This window comes from Panthera tigris, chromosome D3 (genome assembly GCF_018350195.1).
Source record: "Panthera tigris isolate Pti1 chromosome D3, P.tigris_Pti1_mat1.1, whole genome shotgun sequence".
Taxonomy (NCBI): Eukaryota; Metazoa; Chordata; class Mammalia; order Carnivora; family Felidae; genus Panthera; species Panthera tigris.
The window spans coordinates 40,862,904-40,889,429 of NC_056671.1; the positions used below are offsets into that span (position 1 = coordinate 40,862,904).

At 39.2% G+C, this 26,526-nt stretch overlaps 1 protein-coding gene across 2 annotated transcripts in view; it reads left to right on the forward strand.

Moving 5' to 3' along the window:
- The first annotated feature begins 644 nt into the window (after positions 1-644).
- LPIN2 (lipin 2) overlaps positions 645-26,526 on the forward strand; it is an 82,835-nt gene continuing 56,953 nt past the window's right edge. Inside the window, exon 1 of one of the 2 annotated variants that reach the window (XM_042962955.1) lies at positions 645-828. Coding sequence is in view for 1 of the 2 variants with exons in the window: in XM_007089493.3 (XP_007089555.1) it covers positions 20,814-20,921 (108 nt within the window). In the remaining variant the exon portion in view is untranslated. Of the gene's footprint in view, positions 829-20,685; positions 20,922-26,526 lie in introns of those variants that run through there. The other variant, XM_007089493.3, reaches the window with a different exon arrangement.

A 26,526-nucleotide genomic window follows, 5' to 3' on the forward strand; every position in this document is an offset into this window, starting at 1 on the left:
ATTATCAGAATGCGTACTGAGAAACTAACTGACGTTTGTAAGTAACACATATACTTCCATTCATAACTTTCAATAATAGGCTGCAAAAAGATAAAAACCGTGTGCGGTAATATGGTTTCGGCAATCCCTTTCTTAAAAAAAGTGTATTTTAAAATATGTAATGGGATTGGGGAGGAGAAGGGTGGGGAGAATAACCAAACTGGCGAAGTAGCTACTGTTGATCAAAAGTGGATTAAAAAGCATTCAACTGTATACCTTTCTTTGCACTTTAATACTTCTTTTTTGGCAGTTGGGCTCTAAGTTCCACGTGACGCGCCACATGGTTGCCATGGAGACTAGCAGAAACTTTTTTTAGAAAAGTATCCCTAGCATTGCCCTGCGCAAGAAAGAGGCAGTGCCCCCTGGCCGGGAAGCGCAGGAGACAAGCAGCCGCCACGGCGCGTTCGGCGGCGCTGGCCAGGGAGGGAGGCCGCTAGGGTGTCGCGCGGCCGGGAGGCGGCGGCCGAGCGCGGCGTCACGTGGCCGGGGAGGGGCCTGCGCGCCGCCCGCCCGCTCGCCCGCCCCTCGGCTACCGCCGCCGCCGCCGCCGCCGCCGCTGCCGCCGCGTCCCATTCATGAGGGCCGCCCGGCTCGGCTGCGGCCCAGGCGGCTCCCGAGGCAGCGGCGGCGGCGGGCGCCTGGGCCTCGCGCGCGTCCTCGCACGGCCCCGCCCCCTCAGCCTCCGACGAGCCCGCCTTGCGAGGCCGGTCCTCACCGTCGCCGTCCAGCCACCGCCTCCCGTCGGCCGCCCGCGGGCGCCGTTGCGGGTTGGGAGCCGAGCCAACGCAGGTAAGCGGGCGCCGAGCCGGGGTCCTCGCGCCGCTGCGCCGCCCACCCCCCGCCGCCGCGGCTCGGGCTCCGCGGCGGGCGTCGCGTCTCTGCGCTCGGGGCGGCTGGGGTCGCCAACTCGGTGCGGTGCCGCTCTGACGGAGGCCGGGACCCCTGCCCCCGCCTCGCCGCCGCCGTCACGTAGACGCGGGCCCCGCCGGCGCCGTGGCAGGACCGGTTTGCGGGGTCGGCTGGGACCGGCGAGTGCGGGGTGAACGTGAGGAGGGGGACGTGAAGACTGAAACATGCGGGTGCCCCCGCCGCTGCCCGAGGTGATAGTCACTTCAGAACCCCCCAACTCGCGGGTTTCTGGCGTAAAGGCTGGAGCGGAGGCCGAAGTGACGCTTGGCCGAGCCGCGCACGCCGAGGAAAGCGCGGCTGGAGGCCGCGTCTCCATCCCGCCCCCGGCCCTGGGGGAGGGGGCGCCCGAGGCACGTGATCGCATTCAATCCAGGGCTGGGAAGTTGCTGTTATTTCTCTGCAGCGGTTCGTTTGCCCTGTGTCTCCACCTCCAGGTTGTAGACCCGGTCCTAAGTGTGAGTAATTTTTCCCTTCGCAACACCCCCCCTTCCCTCGGTAAATCTCAATTTGTATGGAACGTGTTAAGATACAGTTTTATATAGTAAGGGCTTCTCTCTCAACTTTTAACCCGGCGGATCACCATTTTCTCCACTCTTGCGAACAAATTAAGACTGTTCTCGTTGAAAATTTAGGATGACATTTTGAAGGCATACTGAACAGGCAGAAAGATAACCCTTCCTTGCAGAAAGTGCTGGAACTCTGAATATTTGGAAATGCTCTGAAGTATTACTTAACAGACCGCTATACTAATTTTAAAGGTACATCGGGGGATTATTTTTCCAAACCTGTTTGTTTGTTTGTTTGTTTGTTTGTTTTAAAGTGAAAAAGAGTCACTTATCTTGGTGTCAGACGAGGCCCTGTTGAAGCTCTGCCCAATAGAAATGTTCTGTAAGTGTTACCGTTTATTAAAACTTGGTCTGGCTGGTTCATAATGCTTTGACAATACAAAGTCAAATTTTAAATACATTTAAATACAAATTTAAAAAAAATTGTATCAAAATGTATTAAAAATACATTAAAAAAATTAAATACACATTTAGTGGCCCATATGGTTGATATGTTGATGGTCTCATATTGATCTTAGCGGCTTAAGCATGTAAAGTATGGCAGATAATGCTGAGATGGGGAGAGACAGGGCCCACAAGGTGCAGGGGAAGGATTCACGTGGTCCCCTAGTGCAGCATCCTCACTTTTCATGAAGGGCAGTCAACCTCAGGCCATACCCAGCCAGTGTATAAAAAGCAGTCCTAAGGCCACTTGTGAAAGAGCACTGGCCAGGGAGTGTGGCTTCTTCCTTCCAGTTAAATATGCAGTTGATTGTGATATATCAGACTGAAGTATCTCCATGTCCAAATGTTGACAGAGACGGCCATACTAGAATGCTAGAAATGAAACGATAGATTCTGTCTTAAAACGTGATGGCACAGTTGAGAGCCAACAGAGAAGCTTTATGTTTAAGAGGAACTGGAAACGGGAGCATTTGAAAACCATTCAACACTATAGTAAAGCTACTGTGAAGAAACAATTAAGAGAGTCAGCTGGGCATTGTGTCCTTCATTGCTCCAAGAATGTAGCAATAAAGATACTCATCGCCCTGTATTGTAATTTTTGGTTTACTGACTGGACTGTCGCCTGCACTAGACTGAAAGTCCTTGAAGGCCAGACTCTGGTAGGTGCCTGGTACCAAATGCTGAGCCAGCTTTTAGAAGAATCTCCATGGAGGGCTGTTGAACAAAGATAGAAAGCAGCAGTCAGTCTTTGTGTCCTTACCAGTGACCTGAGAGCTGGTGGCACTTCCTGTACACTCAACTTTCCTGAATTGTGAGCTTTGGTTGAATGATCCTGATGGTGCCATGCATTAGAGGTGGTAAAAGGTTAAATTAAGCTCATGAGTATTACAGGGAACATTTTGCAATGTTTAGTTTAAATATTAATATTTAGTTTAAATATAGCTTGGTTCTCTGTGTCAACAGCTATTCCCTCTGGGTATGCCTTTTTTTTTTTTTTTTTTAAAGTAATTTCCTCATATAAGGCAACATGGTAACACTTAGCTGGAAGCTTTGTCTTGTTGGGAGATAGATACAGCTACCTTTCTTAGGTGCTTAGTAATGTAAGTCAGGAGGTTTTTCTTGAAGTCTAATTTAAGTCCACCTGCCTTTAATTTAAATCCTACCCTTTTTGCTCTGACCCTAATAGTTGTCACGGTTTGTGTGTGTATGTGTGTGCATATTAACTTAAGCCAGTCAATGGCTAGACAGTGGTTGGGACCTTTATTTTGAAAGCCCCTTTTTATCTGTTTTATTCCCTTCATTTATGAGATGTTGTATTTCTGGCTGAGCCCCAGAGTCTTCTGAACTGTCATTTGCCTTCTTCATAATGAAATAACTCACAAGGTAGTTAGGTAGTTGGTAGGCAGAACCTCTAGTTGGCAGAATGCTATATAAATTGTCTTATTAAAACTTGGAAGATAATTATTATAGGCTGGAGTAGTAAACTTTATGGCTGTATCAGAAGGCATTCAAAGAAGATTCCTCGGTGACTTTGCTAACAATGAACTGCACTTTTTGGTATCCACTTCCCTTGCTGTCTGCTGTCGGTTTGATTCTTTTAGTAACACAGTGTCACTATTACTAATGCTAAATGCTTTACATGTGTACTCTCCTTTGGTCTTTAAGACAAATGTGTGCTCACCCAGGGAGGTCCAGATGAAGCAGCTAGGTATCTCTGAGAGTCCGTGGCAACCTATGTGTTAGGGGTGCCATTCCAGCTCTGCTGGTCTCACCTCTGGCCGCCTTGCTCTCCTGACCAGCCACAGGAAGCTTGGCCCAGATGGTCCACCTCTGCTCTAAAATGCTGAGACTGGATGATTCTGCTGTAAGTTTTCAGTCTATAAAGAAGGAAGGGGAAGAAAAAAAGAATGTTAGGAGATAAGCTGTGCTGCAATGCAAGATAAGCCCAAAATGTGACTTTTAGGATTAGAATAATGATAAGATACACATTTTAGAAATTTGATTCACTGACTACAGTTTAGAATCTTTTTCTTCTAAAGCCCTTGAATGCCAAATTTCTGTCATCCTGTATTTGTCAGTTTAGATTGGTGTTAAAATTATTACTAAAAAAATGAGGAAGGAGCCAGAAATCCTTGAACTTGTAAAGTGTAACAAAAGTTACAGCATTGGCTCCTTGTGCTACCTTCATTTTACCTATGTACAAAGAGGGTCTAGCTGAAAGTCAGGTGACTTGTGTGTTAGAAAGAGGATCTTTTAACTTTTATTTAGGTCAAATATATAATTTGAGAGACTACATAAATGCGTTGGAAAAATGGAGGGCTCATAGAGATCTTTTAAAAGTCCATTTAGAATCCGTGTAGTTATCTTTGTGATCTTTGAATTTAGAACTTTATTATGTGATGTTTATATTTATCTGTGGTGTTACAGATTTTCAACATGAACCATCCAAATTAGGCTTTTCTACTTCTTTGGAAGAGAAACACTAGAAAAGTCCACTTTGTGATGTTTGGATAGCTAGGGGATTGGCTTTATCTGACTTTTTGGCATATTTGAACAGTAGGGAAAGTCTTCTGTAGTTAATTTTGTGAATAGTAACTGAGTTTCTTGACTTTATTTCATTTCATATTTACTTTTGTACCAACTCTCTTAATTTTACTGTTGAATAATACATATATTTGTCTGAACAGCCTCTAATCATTTTTTTCAATGAGGCAAAGTATAAATAAAATTTAAGGTGATTTATAAATTCTAAGTTGTTTTCAACTCCTGGCATCTTTTTGTATCTTAACTGTTCAAGAATCTACAGTGATCCATTCTCACCTGTTTTAGGAAATAGAAGTTTCCCATCTCTGTTCTCTTACTTCCGTTTTCTCCCTCCCATCTCCACTGGCCCCAAACATTTATCATTTTCTTCAGTACTCGCTTTTCTTGATTAACTTAGGCTGTGGGAGGCGTTGCTCTAGCTGTTAACCAGTATTAGAGTAAATAACTATTGTCTTTAAATTTTTAGACACTTCATGTGACCTGCTGGTAGCGCTAGTTTGCCTTTTTTCTGTAAATGTCCAACTAAGGGGAGGAGTAGGGAAGAGATGGATTGTTGAATGGAAGTGGTAAGAAGTTAGCCTTTTTGTTCAGAGTCTAGTAGAAAAAGTAGAATTTGAGGAGAGGAGGAAAGGACGTTGAAACACGAGCAACTTTTTAGGATGGTCCTGAGGATAGGATCTGTTGATTTTAAAAGTAACTACAAGGGGAAAGAGGAAGGGACAGACCTTCATAGGTTGATGTGCAGAAGAAAGCTCAAATAGAGTGAGCTGGAGTGGCTGTACAGACGTTGTATTTGCAGTTCAGTGGAAACTTTTTGAGGGTTTGGCATACTATCTACCATTGTTTTGATATTTTAACTTTTTTGGTCACTCGTGAATTTAGTTGAAATTTTAAGTAACATTACAGGGTGTAAAGAGATGTGGATTCTAAAAGTTTTAAGAAACATGATTAAATACATAGTATTTCAAAGACAAAGGGTACCAGTATCTAGGTTTAAAAATTATTTGGTTTTGATGGTCATAACTAAGTAATTATCAGTGATTTTGCTCAAAAAAAAAAAAAAAAGGCATATGGTACCAAGTAACTTTAGTGACTAACTAAATTTCTGCATTTACCTATTTCTGGTATAATGGAAGGGATAATTGGTTGTAAACATCTTTTTTTTAAAAAAAAAATCTGTTTTTATATCTATAGTAAGATGTTTTATTTTTATAGGAAGAATCTTAATTACAAACGAAAAATTGACCGGTTAATCTGGAATTGAAATCTACCTAAAAGCTTTTATTATGTCTCTGAATAAACAATGGGATTGTACAATTCCATGATGGTTCTAATCTATTCAGTGCATTATGATGTGACATGTGTTGCTCCTGGCAAGATAGATGTGTCCAGCTGTACTAGAGACTTGGTATTTACTGATTCTAAAAGAGAGGTATCCAGAATGTGAATAGCTCTTATAAGGTATTGGGCATAATCTATTGAATATAAAGGAATCTCAGACAGCAAAACCATCAGATAGTTGATGTGAATTATGAACTCTGAATTGGAACTCTCTGAATTGTGGTATGTTACTTTCTCCAACAGTTGCCTGTAAATTTGTGGTCTTTGTGAAGTGATGTGCCTTTTTTCGAACCAGTTTAAGTCAAGCAATGTTTGGGCTTACTGAAGAACCATGGGAAATATACTTTTTGTTTCCTTTACAATACTAAGTGTAATTATTTTTTTCTTTGTAAAATATTGCAAAATTATCTGCCCACATTTTATATTTTTTAAATTATTTTAATCTCAGTGTTTTTTGGATCAGTAATACTTATTCATCTGACATTATAACTATATTCATAACATCTGTTTATATATGAACTGCAAAGGAACAGGACTTATTTAGAGAAGTATCTAAATATTTTGTGAATAGAAAGCTCTCTATTTTAGAATTTAAAATGTGTATTAGAGATGCTTTATAAGTAAGGATTGATCTTTTGTTGTAGGGTTTTCTAACTGGTTCAACCAATTCAAAATATCCTGCCTAAAGTAGTGGTATTTGAAAAGTAAACATTTGGAATTTTGGTGTCTTTAGCATACTCTATCCACTGAGATTCAGTCTGTAAAATGGTGCTGATGCCTATTTTTTAGGAACACTGTTTCTAGGAGGTGTTTAATGTCTGTAAAAGGTTATCATTATTATTACAGTTACATGATTAAGTACTTTCTTTGGCTGAGGCATTGTGTTTTACATAAATTATCTCCTAAGAGGCACCACAACCCTGCAAGGTAGAGATAGTAGCTGCATTTTCTAGGTGAAGACAGTGAAGCGGAAAGAGATTTGTCAAAGGCATGCACCTGTGTATTGGCATTGACCTACCCACCCACTCCCATTCCATTGTCCCTGCTCCCATGCCACCACACTGCCCAAGGGACTGTAAGAATTCTTAGGAATCTGCTTGACATGCCAAAACTAATTTGGGGGTGTTGTTTTTACTTTGTTAGGTAGAACTGGAGAACTGACTTTTTTTTTAAGTTTATTTATTTATTTTTGAGAGAGAGAGGGAGTGAGAGAGAATCCCAAGCGGGCTTCACATCATCAGTGCGGAGCCCTATGTGGGGCTCGAACTCATGAACTGTGAGATCATGACTTGAGCCGAAATCAAGAGTCGGATGCTTAACCAACTGAGGCACCCAGGTGCCTTGGAGAACTTATTCTTAATGTCTGCATCTATAAACTGCTCGTAGAGGGATAGCACCTGCTGCATAGAAGCCTTGGGTTTCTCTGAATCATTTATATATGCAAAAACCAACTGTTCTAAGGAGAGAAAGACCAGCCAAGAAAACAGTGGAGGTGATTTGACTCCACCACACCTACTTGGTGCCTGCTCAGGAATGAGCTAAACAATATGAAGCTGATGATCATCTGCCTGCCTTCTGTAATATGAGCACATCACTGGGCTGAGTTGGGATCAGGTGTTTAAAACCTGACCCCTAAATTGTAGCTAAGTTTTGTTCACAGGCTCTGCTTGAGAGGAAGGCAATTCTTTTTAGTGTTGGGAAGAAGAAATGGGCTCAGTTGGACTTTTTGAGACATGGTATGTCAGTATCCAACATGATGTCTTCTTGAAGGATTTTCCTTGGTAATTTTGACTATTCCTGATATGAGAATTACACTCCATAACCCCTGGGTTATGTGGAACTTGATTGTGAGTAGGGGCCCTGAGTTAAACATTTCAGAATTGGACAGAGCTTCTGGCCTCTTAATCCATGTAGGAACCTTGTTTCATCACATTGTGGGTGGCCAGGTGAAACCCCTAATATTGTTGAGTATCTGAGTTTGCATTTTTGAACAGATTTGTTTTTGGAATTGGCACTTTCTTCATTATATCACTTGATTCGCTTGGTAACTAGATCTGCAGACAGGATTCTTTGTGATGGAATTTTAATGGTGTTTTACCTACTGTAATTGAATACATGGATAAGTTGGTATTTATCAATTCTTCAATACAGAATAACTTATGAAACAAATATATTCATGGACCGTTAGGAATTCCTAAATCATGATTACACATTTGGCATATAGCTTATCAGTTGTCTTATCTGTAATGTGGAGATAACAATACCTACTGATGGCCTGGTTCTGAGGACTAGCTGAGACTGTGTATTAAACCAGAGCCAGAAGCCACCTAGAGGTCTAGAGGAAGAGTGGCAGGCTAGGATTTCTAACCCGACAAGACATGCCAGTGTTGAGGGGCACAGGGGCAAAAGGCAAATAGCACAAGTAGCTTATAGACTTGTTTGAAGCAGAATTTTATAAAACAGGTAAGGATTGAGAAAGGAGTACTACATGAGTGATTAAAAGTGAGTCAGAGGAGGGGAGCCTGAGTGGCTCAGTTGGTTGGGCGTCCGGCTTCTGCTCAGGTCATGATCTCGAGGTTTGTGAGTTTGAGCCCCACGTCGGGCTCTGTGCTGACAGCTCAGAGCCTGGAGCCTGCTTCAGATTCTGTGTCTCCTTCTCTGTCTGCCCCTCCTCCACTTGTGCTCTGTCTCTATCAAAAATAAATAAATGTAAAAAAAAAAAAATTTTTTTTTTAAGTGAGTTAGAGGAGGACACCTGGGTAGCTAGCTCAATCACTTGAGTGTCCGGACTTTGGCTCCTGTTAAGGTTATCTTGCGGTTCCTGACTTCATTCAGTGCTGAGCTCACTTCTTTTCGGATCCTGTATCCCCCCTGTCCTTGCCCCTCCCCCACTTGTGCTCTCTCAAAAATAAATAAAACATTGAAAAATGAGTCAAGGGAAATATTTGGAGTGAACATCTCTGCTTATATTTTTAGCATGAGGATATGATGTTTAGTTAAAGATGTTTGTGCTTGCTTAAAATTTCCTTGACCCAGAACTTTTATCTCTATAGTGTCAAAATAGAAAATGCATTTTTATGTTAGCTGTTTTGTATCCAAATCTTATGCACTACATATGTTTGTAAATTTAAGCCTTGTGATTTTTGCCATCATTTCATCTCTTATTCTGTGAATTTTGTTGCCTAGGCCCATAGGTGGAACATTGTCTTTTGTATCTAGAAAGCAGAGCTGTCCTTTATACACTGCAGGTAAATGCATAACAAAAAAAACCCCAAAGCTCTTGCTGTCTAGTTCAAAAGTCTGTAACATTTTTCTATAAATTTTAGTACGTGATCGTTATTAAAATTTCTTTAGATTATATAATTACATGAAATTTCTCACTAGTTGAAAAATACTAATAAACCTGTATTGTTAATGGTGGATTTTTTTTTTTTTTTTAATCTTCTAAGGATCATCCTTTTCAACTGTTAGCTAAATCTTTTGCTATTATCTTTGCTATAGAATGAAAAGGGCTTTTGTGTTAGGACATTCCCCTTTCCCAAGTGAATGAACTGGGCAACTTAATAAGAACTTTACTATATTTAAATTTTCTGGTTCATTTGTTTTGTCTTGTTAATGAGACATACCTAAAGCTCAGTGCTGATGCTGAGAGCCAGAAAAGAGGTTTTCCTGTAAAAGCAAAGCAAAACCAAACCCCACAGAGCTATTTGCTTGGTGTTTGTTTTTTTCTTTTCTCTAATAGTTTTCATTCCTGTAGATAGGATTCTTCAGCATACAGTTCCATCATATAATACTGCTATTTGTCTTTTACATTTTTAAGTGTATTTTTTTGAAGTGTAGTTTAAAAATTCAGATAGCACTTTGAGATATATAGTGAAAAGCACCAGTCTCTTCCTCACTCCTGACTACTGCTTCCTAGAAACAACTTCTTTGAACTCTTACCTGTTTCCTGTGGGATTTTCTTCTATGGGTCTATGCCTAAACTACTGCAGCTTGTTTTTCCAATTCTAGACATTCTCTGTGGGTTTCTTACTTTGCTAGATGAGGATTCATCTCTCATACAACCCTCCTTACACACTTTTCCTTCTGTCCTTCCAAGGTAATCATATCATAATTTTTTATTTTCTCTATATTCAGTATTTATGTTTTCATGACCAAGTGTTGCTCAAAACTAGGCATATACAGTGATTTAATTTCTTCACCAGTTCAAATTTCTGTTTTTTCTGGAGTTAATTGTTTTGTTGGCTCATGTTTCTTAGTACCAGTCACAAATTCAGGCCCCCAGTTTTAGACAGAATTACAGGGCTCTGGGCAGTGAACACCTCACCTGCATCCCATTAGTTTCTCACCTCTGTTGGGTAGTCTTTCCTAGAGATTCCTCTCTCAGCCTGCCTCCTCATTTTTGGTGGGCACATCCTCCTGTAGCTTTTTGAGAAAGGGTTCACAGGAGGTCAACTCTGAGACCTTACTTGACTGGACATTTATTCTAGCCTCATACTTAATTGGTAAGCTGGCTATGGAATGCTAGAATGGAAGTAGTTTTCCTTTAGAATTTTGATTTGTTACTGTTGAGAAATCCCAAGCTTTTTAATTTCTGTTTCTCTTTCCTTCCCACTCTATGTATCCTTTCCTTTTCTCTTCCGGTTTTCTTTCTTTTCTTTTTCTTTCTTTCTTTCTTTCTTTTCTTTCTTTTGAAACTTTACCTCCTTTTGAAGTCGCTCTTTCATCTTTTGATGAGGTGCCTTCATTTGTGATTTGCAGCTGTGGTCCCTGGACCATTAATGGTGAAGGAGTGACTGGAACAACTGGGAAGAGCCCTCCTCACCTGGCTTCACGGTGAACCCACAGTCCTGGCCTTGCTTTGTACGTTCATGCCTGGTTGGCAGGCAGGTATTTCATCAGTGTCTGTAGGTCAGAGGGCCTAAAAACACTCAGAACATATGAGTGCTTCTCAGATCTGGTGAGGCTTCACCCCACAGACAGGATCACCTGCAGCTGTATGTCCTCCTGAAAAGTTCGGGAGGTAGCTGGCATTGGGTGCAGTGCCTCTGATTGAGAGCATGGTGTGCATCCTGCTTTTTGTAGCCATGCCCACAGGGTGATTGCTGAATCCTTTGTCCTTGAAGACCACAGAGCCTTTAACATTGTTTATTGGCATCTTTCCATTGTGGCTGCCTTTGATAGAGGCCACTACAGTTCAGGTACCTCTTCATCTTTTGTGCTGGGCACTTGGTGGGAACTTTCATTTTGGAAAATCATGTTTTTGACTCTGGGAAATTATCTTTTTTTTTTTTTTTTTTTTTTTGAGAGAGAGAGAGAGAATGTGTGACTGGGGGATAAGGAGCAGAAGGGCAAAAGGAGAGAGGGGATCTTAAGTAGGCTCTGTGCTCAGCACCGAGCCTGATGCATGGCTCAATCCCATGACCCTGGGATAATGACCTGAGCTGAAATCAAGAGTTGGACACTCAACCCACTGAGTCACCCAGGCACCCCCCTGGGAAATTATCTTGTAGTTGTAATAATTTTATGTAGTTCTAATGTGTTTTTTTGTTTTGTTTTGTTTACATACCTCCACCAATGTGGGCTCTTTTTTTTAAGCACTTAATTACTTTCTGATCCTCCATTTTTTTTCCTCCATCCATTTTTCATCTTTTAAAAACTTGACCCCTTTTCATTTGCTGTCATTGCCTCTAGCCATTCTTTATACTTGTGAGTTACCCCTTTTAAATTTCTTTACTGTTATGTTAGTGAGTGTATTGCAAGAAAGTACCAGAAACTGGATGGTTTAAACAACAGAAAAATGTATTGTCTCACTGTTCCAGAGGGTGGGTTAGTTCCTTCTGAAGCCTGTAGGGCGAATCTGTTCATTCCTCTGTCCTAATTTCTGGTGGTTAGCTGACAATTTTTGGCATTTCTTGGCTTGTAGTTACCTTAATGGTCACATGGAATTCTGTATGTGTGTGTGTGTCTGTCCATTTCTCTTTCTCTCGCACGCGCGCTCTCGCTCTCTCGGTCCAAATTTCCCCTTTTTCTGTGGAAGCCAGTCATGATGGTTTAGGGCCCACCCTAATGACTCATTTTAACCTGATTACCTCCATAAAGATCCTGTTTCCAAATATCACATTCTGAGATATTGAGGGTTGGAATTTCAACTTAGCATTTTTGGGGCAGCACAGTTCAACTCTGAACAGTTGGGTTTTTAAGAGAGAATGAAAATAAAGTGTATGTCTTCCTTTGTGTTTAACAGAATGTCTAGTTATTGTAATATTTTTAAAGACTGTTTTAGTCACGTCTATCTTCACTGAAGATTAGAAAGCAACTCTCAGGAAGTAATTTTTAGGTTACAGTTTGCAGTTTTTGTTCAGATTTATGCGACTGTTAAATTTCTGCTGGTTTCCTGAATGTTTGATAACTTAGTATCTGAGTCACCTCATTTTTTTCCTACTCTTGCTCTGTTTCTAAAGTAATTTGAAGGTTGGCAACATGACTAAAGAAGGAACAGCAGCAGTGGCTTGTGAGAAAGTAAATCCTAAGTATATTATGATGGCATAGTTATGGGAGTATGATCAGCCAGGTTCTAATGCTCTTTCGTGTTAATTATACTTGTTTTTTCAGATGTGAGCCTTCCTGGGTTGAGTTTGTTTGTTTGTTTGTTTTTAAAAATTCTATCCTACATTTTCTTGGTTTTGGCTTCTCATTCCCTTTACCTAAAAGTAGCCTACCCTTCCTCCCTTACTTTCTGGCAGCATCACTCTCTTTTATTTCCTGTGTAATAGTTATCCCAGTCTAGAATTTTATTTTTTATTTCTTGTCTCTTCTTTCTCCATTAGAATCTAAATGCTATAAGAGCAGGTGCATCAACCAGGTTCATTGCTTGATCTCAGAATAGAATAGTGCCTAACATGTTATAAAGTAGGCACTGCTTTTAAACAGATCAGTGAGCGAAACAAGTTTTATTTTCCAACATTCCAAATGTTGCTTCACTGAATTGCTTTTGTTCTTGGAAGTCCTTCTGTCTTGTTGAAGTAGCTTAGCTCAGTGTGCAAGTCAGCTTGTGATAACACAAGTGGCTCAGCCTTACCTGGCATTTGTTTTGCAAAACTGTAAAACTAGGACACAGCTCAAACTGGAGTGATGAGTGGCTCTCATAGTGGTGCAGTTGGCGATGGCTACTGTCTCCACAGATTCTCCCTTTATCCACCCAAATGTCCTCCCAGGCCGGGAAAGGGAGCTCCCCCCTTAACATTTCTGAAAATCCTACTAGGGTTCCAGTAGTAATTGTGCACAATAAAACAGGGCCTGAAATTTGAGTTATATTTTAATTGGATTTTGGTGGAAGGCTCTCATCCATCTCCACAGCCTCTCCCAGTTTTCCCAGAAGCCTCTGGGAAATATGGCCAATATGGGATGCCTGGAGTTGGGAGTGGGATCTTTGCATGGCTGCACAGGAGTTCATATCCCTGCTTCCTGGCCTCATGGTCACCACATTCTGTTTAATTGAGACAGACCCAGGCAGTTCCAAAGAGAAGAGTGGAGAAGTAGTGAATTTGTGCTTCCTGATCTGGGAAACAGGGAGGGAGGTGCTACATTCTGAGAGTTAAATGTAAGAGAGATTGCAGGTGTTATTAAAAACTGAATATGTGTTACAGGAGCTTAGGAATTCTCCTGGTCACTTTTATGACATCATTTAAGTAAGCCGGCAGATTGGTACTTTTTTTTTTCTTGATTTTTATTCGTATGCTACCAGTACAGGGAAGACCTTTCTCTCCACCTACAGGAGTCACTGAAAGTTGATTGATGCAGTGTGTGAGACTGGTCAAATGGTTTATGTAGCAAAAGTCACCTTTTAACTGGAATTGTGGTACTGTCTTGATTTCATCATGGTATCCTGAAGGGTTATAAGGAAATGGCCTGGCATTCATATGCTGTCCCAGAGGTGATTGCTACAGCTTTGACCTCAGTCATGTTCCTTTGAATTTCAGGTAGGTTTAGAAAAATACAAGCTCTTGGGGTACCTGGGTGGCTTGGTTGGTTAATTAAGTGTCCACCTTCAGCTCAGTTCACGATCTCATGGTTCAGGAGTTCGAGCCCCACATCGGGCTTTTCGCCCACAGCGTGGAACCTGCATGGGATTCTCTGTCTCCCTCTCTCTCTGCCCCTTCTCTTCCCTCGCCCTCCCTTGCCCGCCCTCCCTCTCTCTCTCTCTCTCTCTCTCTCTCTCTCAAAATTAATAAATAAACTTTTAAAAATTCTTTAAAAAAAAAATACAAGCTCCAAAAATGAAGTGTGCATACTCACAAAATGTTGAATCTGGTACCTCTCATGCAAAAGCTAACAATCAGGTTTGAAATTCTTAGGTGATTTAGAGAACCTGGTGCCTGTGGTAAGGTCTCTGTAAAACCACATGATGCTTTCTATGTGTGGTGGGGAAGGGAGAAACAAGAAGTGGTTCTGTTGTTCTGGGTTACATGTATGATATTGGATACAAGACTGTCCTGGGATGTGAGCAAATAGTCATTTCTTTCCTGCATCCTCACAGTGCTTATTGAGATGGGGGTGATGGATGATGACAATTGATGGACATTATTCACAATGAAAAATACTATTTAAATAAAAGATGCAACACATTGTGAAGTGTAAAGTTTACCCATAAGATCTAATATAAGTTCTTCAGCTTTGAGCTCCATTACAAATGAATAAGGAAACTGTTGATACTCCTATAAAAGATGTTCCTGTGAAGGAATATGACTAAAAACTTAATGCGATGAAATAAATGTACACTGCCCACTTCAGTGCAGTATATGCATTTCAATGATGCTATCATTCTTACAACATTTTGGAACGCCATTTTCTTTTCAAATTACTTTCAGAGTCTCAAAATACATCATTTTATGCTCAGTGGTGGAAGGTTTTTACCCCTTAAGGTAGGTTAGGGTTTTCACAATAGCTACAAGTCATTTAGAGCAACATCTGGTGGATCATGCATGTCAGAGAGATGAACAATAATCTACTTCTGTGCTGTTTAAGAGTTGTGACCATATAGTAATGATAGTGATCATGCAGTTTTTACTTTTTTTTTGATGTTTATTTATGTATTGAGAGTAAGAGGAAATGGGGGGAGGGGCAGAAGAGGACAGACAGAATCCCAAGCAGGCTCTGTGCTGTCAGGGCAGAGCCCCACGACGGACTCTATTTCCTGAACCGTGAGATCATGACCTGAGCTGAAATCAAGAGTTAGGCACTTAACCAGCTGAGCCACCCAGGTACCCCACTACAATTTTTTCTCTTAATGCATCTTAGGGGAACTTTAGGTTGAAGTAGGCAGATTGAATTTCTGAAAGACAATAATCTAAGAGTACTGGTTATTTTCAATTTAGTTTAAATTTAGCCAGTTGAATAAAATCTGGTAATCAATATAGATATAGCATTAGAATTTTCTTAATATTGTAAAAGGAAATTCCTAAAGTTATCATTGTCATAGCAATGTATTTTAGCCATTTTGCTGTTCATTTCCTGAAGAACACAAATGAACCTGCATACAAGAGTATGAAATGCTGCATATTCTGATGGGAAGGGAAGGGTGAGGTAGATGCCATCAAATTGAGAAACCTGCAGGTTTGAAAAAGAAACAAATTGGGAGAGCAAGCCTTTTGCAGGGTTGCCAGATTACACTGGGGGCCCATTTAAGGCTACAGATAAAAATTTATACTTTCACCTGTTTGTCCTACCAGGATGACTCTTCCCAGTAGTGCTCATGATGATTTTTTATTAAAATGATAATCCCAGTTGCTTGGATGGTATTTTCTTTAAGTTTATCAGTATGATAGCAAGCAAATTGTAAATTAAACATCAGTGAAGTGGTTAAAAGCAAAGGCTCTGGAGTCAAGCCTTGGTTTATTATATCCTGGCTTCTCTAGCAGCTGTAAAACTTGAGCAGGTTCTGTCAGTAATAGTTATGTATATGAGATGTCAGTTGGTTATGTCTTTTTATACACTTCTCTCTTGAGGTCCTAGCATATTTATTATTATTTGTATGAATTTTATGTGTGATAGAATTTTTACATTTTCCTCAAGAAACTACATATCCAAGAGATTGTTGCTGAGTTCCTGGTCTCTAAATACTTAATCAACATTACAGTAGCAGTTCACTTATATGGATGGAAGAAGAGGACTGGAAGACGAGTACCAGCTAATTACCAGTATTTTTTTAATTAAAAAAATTGTAAGGAATTCAAGGAGGTGCAGTTACAGCAACAAAGTAGTTAAAACAACCATCACCAGTTTTTCAAGTGGTCCAGAAAATCTTTAGTTAGATATATGCAAAACTAGCTGAAGAAGGGGAAATTCCTCTTGAGAGCCAAGGAATGTGAGTGTACAACTGACTTGGGTCCTTGCATGATGCTTATCTCATAATTTGTTAGAATTTTTGTTTATTTTTCTTTGGATTGTGTTAATGATATTAAGTCTTGCTTACTTCATTTATTATTTGTCGTAGTTTTCTATGGCAAGTTCTAAGCCATCTCACTTTTGACCTGGCATGGAGAAATCTAATACTGTACTTCCTTTAAAGTATCTTCATTTGGCCTCAGTGTGATACACTGGTGTGCTCCTGTTAGTAGTGAGTTTATAGCAACAAATTTGTTTCTAAAAGATAGAAGTGTCACACTTTTAAAATTATTTACAGTTTTTAAATTTGATAATAGTATGGCTTGCATTTCAACAGGATTTCTTGAGTGTAGGTGAAATGGGGTGACCTAGTCCTAGTACAGAAAACTGTTTATATACTTAGGGTGTCATCTCTGAGTGTCACCATGGCGACAGGGTCATTTCACACCGCTATTCAGAGGGTGAAATGAGAAAAGAAAGAGAAACATTTAAACAGAAACAGTTGTGATTAACAGGACGTGGATGGGCACACACACCCACACACACAGCCACAGCCACTGAAGCAGCTGCCATGGGAATTTGGAGCAGAGCATTCCCCATTTGTTTCTGGCTTTATTTTATTGGAAGTGTTGTCCAGAATTGGTGACACAAGTCAAGCCATGATTCTTCTCATCCTTAATTGGGCTGTTTAGCTTTATGATCTTAATGATCAAACAGATACACTTGATAGCTACAGCCTGACAACTTTCAGTATAATCTCTCTGGTCTCAGAATATTGGGTGAAAGTTTGACCTAGAACATTAGTGTCAGAAGGGTTCAGCTTCAAAGATTTTTTAGTCCCAAACTCCCTAAAATGGGATATGTTAACTGAAGATATTCTAGGCCCTAGAGTAAATGTGATAAATTAACCCTTGAATTTTGTAGAAGAAACCTTTATTCAGTCACTTTTTTTTTTCATATTAAATAGATGCATCAGAGTAGAATGCAAAATGTGTTAAATTTTAAAGGTTAAAATGTAAGTTGTCAACAAGATTACCTTTGAGAAAGATACTTTAAGTTGGGCCTCAGGAGACCCTTCCAGTTTTTTCTCCTCTGTTCCTGAAAAGACCCAAATGCATTTGATTTTTCATTCATTCAAAGCTCAAGTGAAATAGTCACTGGCTACCCTGTTCAGAGAGTTGGGGATTGTATGAGGATATAACGAAACACTAGAACCTTGAGTAAACTAGCCATTTTCCAATAAGCAGTTAAATTGTAAATGTTTGAAAAACCTCAGAGAATTATCAAGAGGAATTTTGCTCTTGGTTTTGAAGAATGCATATAAGTCCCTTTTTTCGTAAGTAAACAGTGAATTTTAAGTAATTCCAGATATAAGAAGAAAAACTTCATTAGTATAGATGATGAGAGCCATTCTGGCTCAAGGAACTCTGTAGTCCTTTGTGTGTGGGCTTCTGTCGTGAGTGCTCTTGAAGATAGGGACATGTACTTGAGTTAATTCCTTTGCTGTAGAATAATTATGGTAAAGGTTATCAATGGTTTGTAACTGAGGCTTTAAAAAGTATTTTCATCATGAGTTTGTTCTAGTAAGAACTTTTTAGTGTTCTTTACCTCGTCATGGGTATTTCAGTAGAAATAAGTTGCTATTCCACAGTTTGACCACTGGGGGGATGTAGGTTATTTTCATTTTTTGTATCAAAGTCTGAATATAACTTGTGTAAGTACTTCTGTGGAACCAGTTTAGCTCAACCTCAAATAAGCAGATTTCAGGTTAAGAAGTTTTAAGTAAATCCCTGTGCCACCTTTAAAAGCTTTTTAATACTTAATCTCCTAAGTCTCATATACTTAGGGGATCAGTAGTGAAAAGAAACAAAGATGTGTATTTTACTAGCATCATTATCAGCTGTGGAGTCTAAACAGGATTCTGACTCTCCTGACTAGCATTTTAGCTTTGTTTCCCCAAGATAGACCTTTTCTTGAAAGATTTAAGTCTAGGAAACGTAAAAAGTAGTCTTTCTTGACTACTTACCATTTATTATCTTTGCCTGTAGAGGAAAAGTTTGACAGTACAGTAACATTTTTCTCTGAGAAACCATATCGATAATTCAGAATTATTCATTGTAATTTTAACTTTTATTGACTAAGTCCAAAAAGTGCCACCACTCAAATGATGGGCTGGAACCAGAATGTCAGGTACTAGCTGGGAGTCAGGTGATCCACAGTCACAGCTAGGGGAAGCTGGAGGTGTGTGCCTCTTACAAAATTGGTGTTTGGAAGATGCGCTCACCCTGTCTGGGTCCATGGTGCATGTTCACTTGCAGTCAGAACATTCTGTGAGTCATCAATCCAAACAAACAGTGAAACGATACCAAGACTTAAGAGAAAACTGAAGTGACTGGCCTAGGGGTTGATTATTGTGTAAGAGGTGTTTGAGGTGAAGGTTGCCTGAACAGAGGTCATACCCACTAATCTTAGGCTCTTGCCTCTCTTCTCTTGTTAGCCCTTTCTCCTTCCTTCTGGTCAACCACCATCCTCCTTTCCCTAGCACTTTCTCTTCTGGTCTCAGCATGGCATTATGGGAGAAAGCACCAAACCAGAAATCGGGTCCAACTAAATGGGTGGCCTTGGGCTAACTGCCTGATGTCTCTGTATGCCTCAGTTTACTCATTTTTAAAATGAAGTTTTTATTTTTCCCTTTTTCCGGTATCTTTATCCCTCCATTTACCTTTCTTAACAGTTTTCCCCTTTTCTTGTCATTCCACCTGTGTATTTTCTCATCACTTCCCAGTTTTATTTCCTCTGTTTTTCCTTTTTAACCCCTTTCTCATTTTCTTATGTAGTTTTTCCTTAATCTTCTTTTTCGTTCTCTTTTATTTGCTTCTCCCTCTCCCCGATGTCTTATTTCCCATTGGTAGCACCCCAGTATCAGTTTTTTTTCTTACTGCCGTCTGATGCCAGGGATCTAGAACTATAATAGGACATTGAGGAAGAGGTTTAAATTGTTATATGTTTAATATTTAGGCCAAAAAAACCCACACTTCTCTCTTAAATGGAGGAATTTGTGTTAACTGTTACATACTGAGTTAGATAATAAGCACCAGTGGGCACTTTCATGTACTCCAGGCACACATTAATATCTGTAGGTTGGGCAGCAAGCAGTGTAACCTACTGAATCAAGCTAAATTTTTGCCACTTCTCATATTGGTGAATTTAGTTTTAAATTCTGCCATTTAATATTTTTATTATATGGATCTTAGCAATATATTGCTGTGGTAAACCTTACCCGCCTCCCCTTACTTGGTCAAACATTTGGAAATACTGTCTTTTTGTGATGTTTAGACATAGAAAAAAAAGTTTAATAATTTGAACATTAAATACATGAGGATCAGCTAGTATATTGTTGATGAATTAACACAATACTTCCATGGAATGATTAAAAATCCTGTCTTCATTTCTTCATTAGTAGAACTTCAACTAAACATCCTTTTTCTCAAGATTGTCTCAGGGCCCTACAGTCGTGCTTTGTCCAATAGAAATATAATGGGAGCCGTTTATGTAATTTTAAATTACATAAAGTAGAAAGAAAAGAAAAAAACAGGTAAAATATAATTTTAAGAGTATATCATATTCAACATGTCCAAAATAGTATCATTTTAACATGTATGTATAAAAAATTAGATTATTTCACTTTTTTTTAATTCTAGGTATAGTATTCTATACTTACAGCACATCTCAGTTGGTTCTAGCAACATTATAGATATAGCCACATGTGGTTGATGGCTAATTGTAAGGAACATCACAGCCCTAGACAACTGTATTGAGTAAAATAGTATACATATGTTGATTTACAGAAAGGTAGAAAGGAAATACCAGGAATGTTTGATTTTTACAGTGGTTCAATGTCATAATCTTCATTGTTGTACTACAGGTTAATATATAACAATATAATTAATAATATGTTAACATATAATTTATTATAAATTTTTCATTATTTACAGGGCTGAGTACACTATCTTCCATTCAGAAATTGTGAAAATAAATTGGGTCATGCCAATATGACAAAAAATTGTTGGTTACTGAGTTCTAGAAAGCATGTGTAACCTGCTGTCTTTGGGAAGCTTGTTGATGCTTAGAAAATATATGAAAACTATTTTCCCTTAAATGATTGTATAAGATTATTTCTCTATAAGTATAGTTGTTTTTATTTCTAAAAACAAGGATGTGATTGATTTGGAGAATCATTAACTCAATCCGTGTCCTGTGTGATGGAAGCTGTAGGGACCGTCATGTGATTGGGCAGGACTTGGTACCTATCAGTGTAAACACATGGCACAGCCTGTCCCATGCCCCTCCTTATCTTCTTTAGAGAGAAGGGGTTGAGGTGTTTTGAGCAAATCTTATTGGTAAAGACGTTGTATGTATTGCTTTTTTTTTTTAAAGAACCATTTCCTTTCAGTTTTAGCCATATTACTGTGTGTGCAAACGGTTTGTACTCAGTTTGTCAGCAGAGTGGCTTTCCGTTTTGATAATTTAGAACTGTAACTTTGTCTCTGAAAAAAAGACATGATAAGCTAGTTCAGTTTTAAGATGTTTTACTTAGAAGATGATAGTACAGATGAAGAGAAGAAGGTTCGTGAAGGCCTATTAAGTGAAACTGAAGGTGTTTACCATGGAAAGGCCCCTGCTGGTATCCTGGTGAGTTACGTGCATCAGTGTCCTTCCCTTTGCTTGCTCGCTGGCTCAGTCTGTAGTCTGGAGGGAAGAGGGGGGGACACCCACCAAAAGAAAATGGCTAATGCCCTTTCTTTGGAAAATGTAACATCGTCACGGATTTTATTAACTTTTAATGTTACATTCAACAGAAATATCTGATACCTGTTCTCCCTCATTCACGCTACACCATCTTTATACTTTTCTCTATTTTCTCTATTTCTCTATTAACAAATAACTTTCTGCCTAGAAAAATAATGAGGTTGCTGCTTATTTTTTTTAAACTAGGCTTCAGACTAAACCTATCTGGTTTCACACTAAACCTATCTGGTAGTTGAGGAATAGAAAACATTTAAAAATTTTATGGTTTTTATTGTCCTAGCCGCAATTTTTTGAAAACTAAACTAATATTTTGAAACTGGCATTTTATTCTATGATACAAAAGAATGCAGTCTTTCTTCTGTGATTACAAACAAAAAAATTTTATAAACTTGACTTATGTGGGCAAAATGCAAATTGAGGTTTTTATTTTTTGTTTTTTGGTTTTTTTTTTGTTTAATCTAGATAAGATATAAAATAAAACAAGTCAGGAGCGCCTAGGTGGCTCAGTCGTTTGGTCGTCCGACTTTGGCTCAGGTCATGATCTTGTGGTTCATGGGTTCGAGCCCTGCATCGGGCTCTGTGCTGACTTCCTGGAGCCTGCTTCAGATTCTGTGTCTCCCTCACTCTCTCTGCCCCTCCCCCGCTCATGGTCTGTCTGTCTGTCTCTCTCTCAAAAATAAGTAAACATTAAAAAGAAATTTAAATAAAAAAAAATCATACAGAAGTATAAGTTCTAGAAGTCTGCATTAAGGAAATAAAATCAGGTAAATAGAAGATAATATAATTTAACTCTACCTGTGGAACCTTTTCCTTTAAAAATAATCAGAAGTAAATAACCATGAGGTAAAGGTATTTTTTAGAAAATTAAGAATGTTTGTTTTCATGAAAACAAGGGTAAAATAAAAACAGGTTGATAATTTCAAAAATCTGTGACTCATAATCATGTTGATTTTTAAAGTTACACACATTTTTGTCACCTTTAAAAATGTTATCACATGTGTGTGCTTTTGCTTTTTGGACTTGATGAAAGTGTACTTGTTCAGGGTTCTCAGGAACTTATGGAACTGGACATTGTTTGAATATGAATGGAAGTTAGGTATACAGGGAGAGGTAATTTACTTTTGAAATTTCCTTTTTAATAGTATATATTTATGGCTTCATGCACATTTGTCATAAAGGTCAGCAGAGAGAATAGTGAACATAGCTGAATCTTTATGAAATATTTAAAAAATTCTTTTAGTGAGTAGCACTAACACACGCAAACCACCCATCACCAGAAAAAGTTCTTATGCTTCGTGCTACTCTTGTTTTCTAGAGAGAGGTCAATGGGTATTTGATTAGACTGCATTTTATTAACAGTTCCCTTTTATGTTAATGTTAGAACATTGAAATCCCATGAGTCACCTCCCCTGCCCCAAGAGAAACTTGGATTTTCTGGATGGCTAGTGTTTGGAACACTGGATTTGATATCTACTTAATGAACTGTATTGATTATATGAGAGTTAGACTTTATAACTTGGGTGTGTGTGTGTGTGTATGTGTGTGGTGAGCAGGGAGACAGAGAAACCTAGTTTTCAGGATCCAGGCCCTCAGTGACCCTGACTCTCCTTACTACTCATATGCTTCCTGGGCACACCTCTTGTTGGAAGGTGAATGAATGGCTCTATCTTAAAGGAGATGATTTTATGGATTTGGAACATAAATGTATAAAATCTAATAGTTTAAAAAACCATGAAAAGACTTATGTGCTTTGTTAGAAATTAGGAATTGAAAAAAAGGTTTCCATAATTTTTAAACAAGTGAAGATAATTCCTTTATTTGGTAAGAAAAAGACCAAATTATTTCGTATTTAAATACTCTGAAGTTCCAAAATCTGTTGGCCTTAATTTCCATCACTTATTTAAATTAGGGCAACATATTGACTACAGGAGTTCTTAGCCAAACTTGTAATCCTAAGAAATACTTTTAGAATCAAATCTTTCTGTGGAGACTCTAGACAGCATCTGGCCATTCCTTTTAGAGATGAGAACCCCAACAGAGGCTGTAAGACCTGCTCATGGGGCAGAAGAGAGAACTTGACTTTGTGTTTTCATGTCCTCACCAGTGGCAGGGGACTCGAGGAAGCCAAGAAGGCAGTCCTTCTCCGTCCTTGTCCCTCTGCACTCTTTGTCAAAGGACCTGGGCACTAGTGTGGTTGAGTCCAAAAGACCTGTTTTTTTTTTGTTTGTTTTTTTGTTTTTGTTTGTTTTTTTTTTTTTTGTAAGTGAGAATTTTGTATGTTTATATTATTTACAGCAAGGTTTACTAACAAACAGCGGTAGAAGATAGCAAGTCACCCTGTAGGTGGGGCGTGTGGCTTGGGGCAGAGCACTTTATACTGAACTAGGAAACCTCTGTGGAGATGGGGAAGCCTCCCGCTCAATCCCCAACCATAGCACATTTTGTCATTACTTCCTGCTGCCCGAAATCTTAGAACAACACTGGATGAGTGGGTCCAAAACCAAACGTGTTCTTCCAATCCAACATGGACAGTGTTCACAAAATTAAATATTTAGTTGCATAGAATTTTATTTCCTTACAGAAATGTGGTGTTGTTTCCTACGTGGGCAATTTGGGGGGAGTAAATTCTCCTGGAATTTCACTTGTTTGCCTCTTTAATCCTGATGCCACAAATGCGCTCACCAGTTGTGGAGAGTAGCATAGAGGCTCTGGCCAGATATATGTCTAGGCTTTTTGAAAATTATTTATTACCCATTTTTGTATGTGTGCCCCCGTCTATTGTCACAAGTGAAAGACTTAGAGACGTGCATACACACAACTACTCCACAATTCTGTAGAGTGCATAACTGAATTATTAAAGAAAAAATTATTTTCATTCAGCAAATCTTGTGCCACAATGGATCTGTTAGATACTCACTTTTTTTTTTTTTTTTTTTTTGCATTTACTGATATGTCTGAATTGCTTGCTGCTCTGAGTTTGTAACACAACTGGACAGATTTCAGTAAGTGGCTATATAAATGCCGCCTCTTTTAGTTTACCCACATACCTGGTCCTGATTACATACTCCCTATTAGCTGAGCTTTTACCCATTTGATTGGAATAATCCCAATATTGCAGATTTGATCCAGGTGCTGGTGAGTCAGTCTTATGCATAGGAAAAAGAAGTTGTGATCCCATCACTGTCTTTAGATGTTACAAGTCAGGTGTGCGTCCAGTCTAGAGGAATTAGACACAGCTCTCTGAAAGGATTGAAATAAAAATCTTACCTCACTTGGAAAAAACATTTACCTTTTTATATTCTTTGTTTTATATTCATTTCTTAGGTATTAAATATTCAAAATCAGCCCATTTCTACTGAAGAAAAAATTATAGACTCCAGTTCTAGAGTAGATTATTTAAAAAAATTTTTTTTAATGTTCGTTTATTTTTGAGAGAGAGAGAGCGCATGCAGGGGAGGGGCAGAGAGTAGGGGAGATACACAATCTGAAGCAGGCTCCAGGCTCTGAGCTGTCATCACAGAGCCCAACGTAGGGCTGGAACTCACTCAGGATCTGTGAGATCATGACCTGAGCTGAAGTCGGACACTTAAATGACTGAGCCACCCAGGCACCCCTAGAGTAGATAATTTTTGTTTGTGTTATACATTACTTAGCTAATTGAAAGTAGGGAAAATAATTTTTATGGTTATTTTTCACTCTTGCTGGCTGTTCTAGAAAAATATATTTATTTGTCCCTTCTTTGAAACCTATTGCATTATCTAGAATCATTGTCTGAGCTCTCTTTGCTTAACTTAAGATATTTAGGGAAGGTATTTTTCAAAGGGTAGGAGTAACAGTATGCTGATCTTATTTTATTAGAGTACCATTTTAACTGTGATAAAATCATGTTTAGAACTTCGTGTGCCTTTGCTGTACCATCTTAACCATAGCTATATCTGTGTAGGAAAGACCTTCATCAGAAATTTACCTAAAGTGAATCCCAGGAAAACCTGAAGGGAGAGTTATGTAATCTCCAGAATGTTATTGCATTCTCTGGAATTTATCTGAACTTCATTTGAACTGCAAATAGGCTATGATAGGTCAAGGGGCAGTAGTTAAGATTGTAAAAGTCATTTGTCATCTTTTATATTCTAACAAAGCATGAAGTCATAACCATTATAGAGTGATAGTCAGGATTTATTAGAAAAGTAATTCCTTTACGGGAAGTGAGGCAGGAGAGGAATAGGAAGTACACCCTTCAATTCTGTTCACTCCCCACTCAGTGATGTTCTCAAGAGGGGGCTAGGCATTGATCCCTTTGCTTGCAGTCATCAGACACAGCTTGGTGTAAGATGCCATTTTAGGGTCTCTTGGGGCTTTAAAAAGTACCTATACCTGTAATCTGGCGGGGGGGGGGGGGGGTGGTGGCCTGGTCATCAGGATACCTCAGAGCTCCTCCGTGATTCTATTGACAGCCAAGGGCAGAGATTCCCATTTCCCAGACAATTAAAGGGGGCAGTAGAGCTTAGGAATTGTTTTGTTTTGTTTTTAAACCTGAACTATAGAGTTTATTCATATTTTCCCCCGCTAAAGTCTTTTTTCTGTTTCAGGATCCAATCCAATATCCCAGCTTGGCGTTTGGTAATGTCACTGTAGTCTGCCAGTGACAGTTCCTCAGTCTTTCCTTATCTTTCGTGACCTTAACACTTTCAGTGACTGTTGGTCAGATATTTTGTAGAATTTTCCTCAATTTGAGTTTGTTTGGTGTTGTCTCCTAATAAGACAGAAGTCATGTATTTTTTGGCAACAATACCACAGACGTGATGTCATATCAGGAGTTCCATGATGCCAGTATGGGTTTTTTGTTTTTTGGTTTTTTTTTAAGTTTATTTATTTTGAGAGAGAAAGCATGAGTGGGAGAAGGCAGGAGAGAGAGAGAGAGAGAGAGAGAGAGAGAGAGAGAGAGAGAGAGAGAGAGAGAGAGAGTGTGAGTGTGAGTGTGAGTCAGTCCCAAGCAGGCTCTTCACTGTCAGCGCAGAACCCAATGCAGGATTTGAACTCCTGAGCTGTGAGATCATGACCTGAGCCAGGGTCAGACACTTAACTGACTGAGCTACCCAGGCGCCTCATCAGTATGTTTTATTACTGGTGAAATTTCCCAAATTCACTTAAGGTGGTATCTGCCAGGTTTCTCTACTGTAAAGTTACTGTTTTTCCTTTTGTAATGAATATATGTCTTTGGGGAGACTTTAAGAATATGTGAACATCCTGTTTCTCCTCAAACTTTTGTCCTCTTATTTTTAAACATCCATTGCATGCTACAATTATTAACTGTAGTGTTCTAATAGTGGTTTTCTATCTCCCTTATTCTTTATTAATTGGAATTCATCTTTAAGAGAAAACTGCCCCTTCTCCCTGCTTGCTTGCTTGCTTGGTTATGTATGTATGTAGGTCTGTCTGTCTGTCTGTCATTATGGACTCATGAGTGTTTTATTCTGAGGTTATAATA